Consider the following 3275-nt stretch of genomic DNA (forward strand, 5'->3'; position numbering starts at 1 on the left):
CCGAACAGCAGTGAGTGAATAGCTGAATGCCGCTGAGCGGCATTCGGCTCAGCTGTTCTGCTCGGCCCCTCAGAGGGACCGAGCAGAACAGAAAAAGAGTTAAAAAAGTAAATAGAAAATGATTGACAGCTAGCTCCGCCCAATAGTTTCCTATTGTCCGGCGGCTCTGCTGCCGTCAAAAAAAAACCTAAAAAAAACAAACTCTCCCGCCCAGGAGAGAAACACTGCTGTGTCTTTCTTTTTCTTTATTCTGACACGGAACGATGTCAGAATAGAGAAGAATAAAAAAAAATTGCCATTGAAATACATTGCTACATTACTATTGGCTATTTTAATTTGCAATAGCCAATAGTAAACTAGTATTGTACCCGCCCTCTGCTGATGGACCTGATGGAGAACTGCAGCAGAGGGCGGGTACAATGCTAGTTTACTATTTGCTATTGCAAATTGAAATAGCCAATAGGAATGTAGCAATGAATTCCAATGGGAAATTTTATTTTTCTATTCTGACATCGCTCCGTGTCAGAATAAAGAAAAAAAAAGAAACAGCAGTGTTTCTCTCCTTGGCGGCCAGGAGCGGGAGACTCCCGGAGCGCCAGGGAGAGTTAGCTGTTTGGAGATCAGTGTCCCTGGTTAGCAGGTAACCAGGGACGCTGATCTCTCTGCAAGTGGCCAGAGCCGGCCGTAAGATCACGGCTGGCTCCGCCCAGCTGTCAGAAGCAGGCTGTCGGCCAGGCTGAATAGCCCGTAAGCACCCCTTCGGGTGCTTACGAAGCTAGCCAACATGTTTGGTGTCTATTTGCCCGACGTGACCTCATCTTTTATATTTTACCAAAATAATTGGGTAATAATAATTGTTTCCTAACATAATGTAAAAAAACTTATTTTTTTCAAAATTTTCAGTAATTTTACCTAAATGTAACGAAAAAATAAAACTCGCAGTGATGATTAAATATGACCAAAAGAAAGCTCTATCTGCCCCCAAAAATGGTATAAAATTCATTTCAGTACAGCGTTGCATGACGGAATACATGTCAGTCAAAGTACTGCAGCGCTGAATATTGAAAAATGGCCTGGCCAGGAAGGGGGTCTAAACACCTGGTCTTCAAGTGGTTAACTAAGTTAAAACACAAGAACACAAGCTGACAGTTTTAAAGTAGGTAAAAAAGTTTACTACCGTTTGGGATATTTGTTCACGATTTACATGTCACCCTTAAGGTGGCCATACACTGTACAACCATCGCAAGACCTTAGTCTTTCGATGGTTGTAAAGGGATTAAAAAAACGTACGATCTGCCTATCTTGGACAGGCAGATCGCACTCTCGATCATCGCAAGCCCGCCCCCCTGAGGGGCGGGCTTCCGATGACCGCAATGCTGAACGGGCAGTGTGCGCGTGCGCACACCGGCCCGTTCAGCATTTGTCTTCCGAGCACCGTTCTAACCAGCCGAGAATCGTACGATTCCCGGCTGGTTTTCGAACATGCTGGTTCGACAGAAGACGTGCGACCGTACAGTAGAAACGGTCGCACGTCTCCGTTCACACTGCTCGATTATCGTACGAAAAACCGATCGCATACGATTATCGTACGATAATCGTGCAGTGTATGGGCACCTTAAGTTTGGAAAGTCTAAAACCTTTTTTTCTTATTTATGTTTCTTAGATTTCATTTTATTGGAGAAACAGTTGAGCTTAAAAGCACAGTTGGCATTTTCATCACTCTAAACCCAGGATATGCTGGGAGAGCTGAGCTTCCGGAAAACGTCAAGGCCCTCTTCCGGTACGTGCAATGTAATCAGTGCAACATCTGGGTGTTAAAAAACCATCTCATGTCCATTGTACATACAGACAGCCCAGCTGACCCTTCTGCACGGTATACAATCAACTGGACAAGTCAGAGATCTTGTCTGATCACCTGAGTTTTCAGGTCTGCCTACATGGCTATGGCCAATAAATGTTTTCCCTTCTCTTCTTGTTGGAGGACTCCATAGGAAGAATCTATTATATAAGATATACAAAGTCCCTAAATGGACTTAAAGTTGCACTCTACAGGGTGTACCTAGTACTTGTCTGACCTTTGGTTGCTTTTTTGTAGGCCATGTGCAATGGTGATTCCAGATTTTGAACTGATATGTGAAATAATGTTGGTGGCAGAAGGCTTTGTTGATGCGCGAATGTTGTCAAGAAAATTCATCAGTCTGTATACTTTGTGCCAACAGCTCCTATCCAAACAGGTAATCTGGGACATCTGATAATTGGATGAACATGGGTATTAACTGACCACAAAATGTATATTCCAAGTTATAAGCATTTCATTGGAAACAATCTTGCATGTTTAGAACATATGCACTTTCCATGAAGTGATGAAACATTTGTTAATCTTCCACATATATAATATCTATGGTGGGAGCTTTTATCATCTGAAATCATTTTGGAGGATAGTCTTGTCTTTATAATACAGAGGTAGCGCTATTGAGGTACTTAAGATGGCCACATTTTACTTAAGAGGACTCAGATTTTGGCCAATTCCTGTAAATTGAATGAAATTTGAGCCATGGGAGGCCCCGTCAGCACCACCCAGCTCAATAAACTTTGATTAAAAAAATCAACGGAGTTGGGCAAAAAATTGTTGCCCAAACAATGACTGCAGCAAGTCAGCTGCAGTCACCATTCTGGTATTCAAGGTGCAACACTCCCACGCACGCTTGAATACAAGAGCCGGCAGGCGAGGTTTCCCTATCTACGCTGTTTAGCATTGGTGGGGAAATTGAGCAGTTTCTCCTTATCCAGCATGCAAGCTGAATGACAAAAAAACTCAATGGGGGGGATTTATCAAAACTGGAGCAGAGAGAATCTGGAGCAGTTACCAATGGCAACCAATCGGCATCTCTCTTCAGTTTGCTCAGGTAAAATTTGAAAATGAGACAGAGAAGCTGATTGGCTGCAGTGCAAATCTGCTGCAGATTTTGTCTGCTCCAGTTTTGAAAAATTCACCCCAATGTGTATGGCCAGCTTTAGAGTGCCATTTTGTAATAAACACTATGGGTCTATTCACGAAGCTGCCGAAGGATCTAGCCGTAGCTTTGGCAGATCCTTCGGCTAGCTTCGGTTACGGGAATCCTTCGGTTAATTCGAACCGAGAGCCTGCTGTACGGGCTATTCACAATAGCCCGTACAGCTCCCGATCATGGCCGAGCGGCTCAGCTGAGCCGAACGCATGTGCATCGGCTCGGCTGAGCCGTGCTGAAAGCCGAAGCTGGCCGAGCGGCCGGCCA

The 3275-nt window shown here is 44.2% G+C and overlaps 1 protein-coding gene across 1 annotated transcript in view; it reads left to right on the forward strand.

The window, feature by feature from the left end:
* LOC108800300 (dynein heavy chain 11, axonemal-like) overlaps nt 1-3275 on the forward strand; it is a 321998-nt gene that overhangs the window by 125169 nt on the left and 193554 nt on the right. Inside the window, exons 37-38 of the mRNA XM_018572279.1 lie at nt 1664-1780; nt 2096-2234. Of these exons, the coding sequence (XP_018427781.1) occupies nt 1664-1780; nt 2096-2234 (256 nt within the window). The remainder of the gene's footprint in view (nt 1-1663; nt 1781-2095; nt 2235-3275) is intronic.

This window comes from Nanorana parkeri, unplaced genomic scaffold (genome assembly GCF_000935625.1).
Source record: "Nanorana parkeri isolate BGI_ZX_2015 unplaced genomic scaffold, ASM93562v1 scaffold44, whole genome shotgun sequence".
In the NCBI taxonomy this organism is placed as follows: domain Eukaryota; kingdom Metazoa; phylum Chordata; class Amphibia; order Anura; family Dicroglossidae; genus Nanorana; species Nanorana parkeri.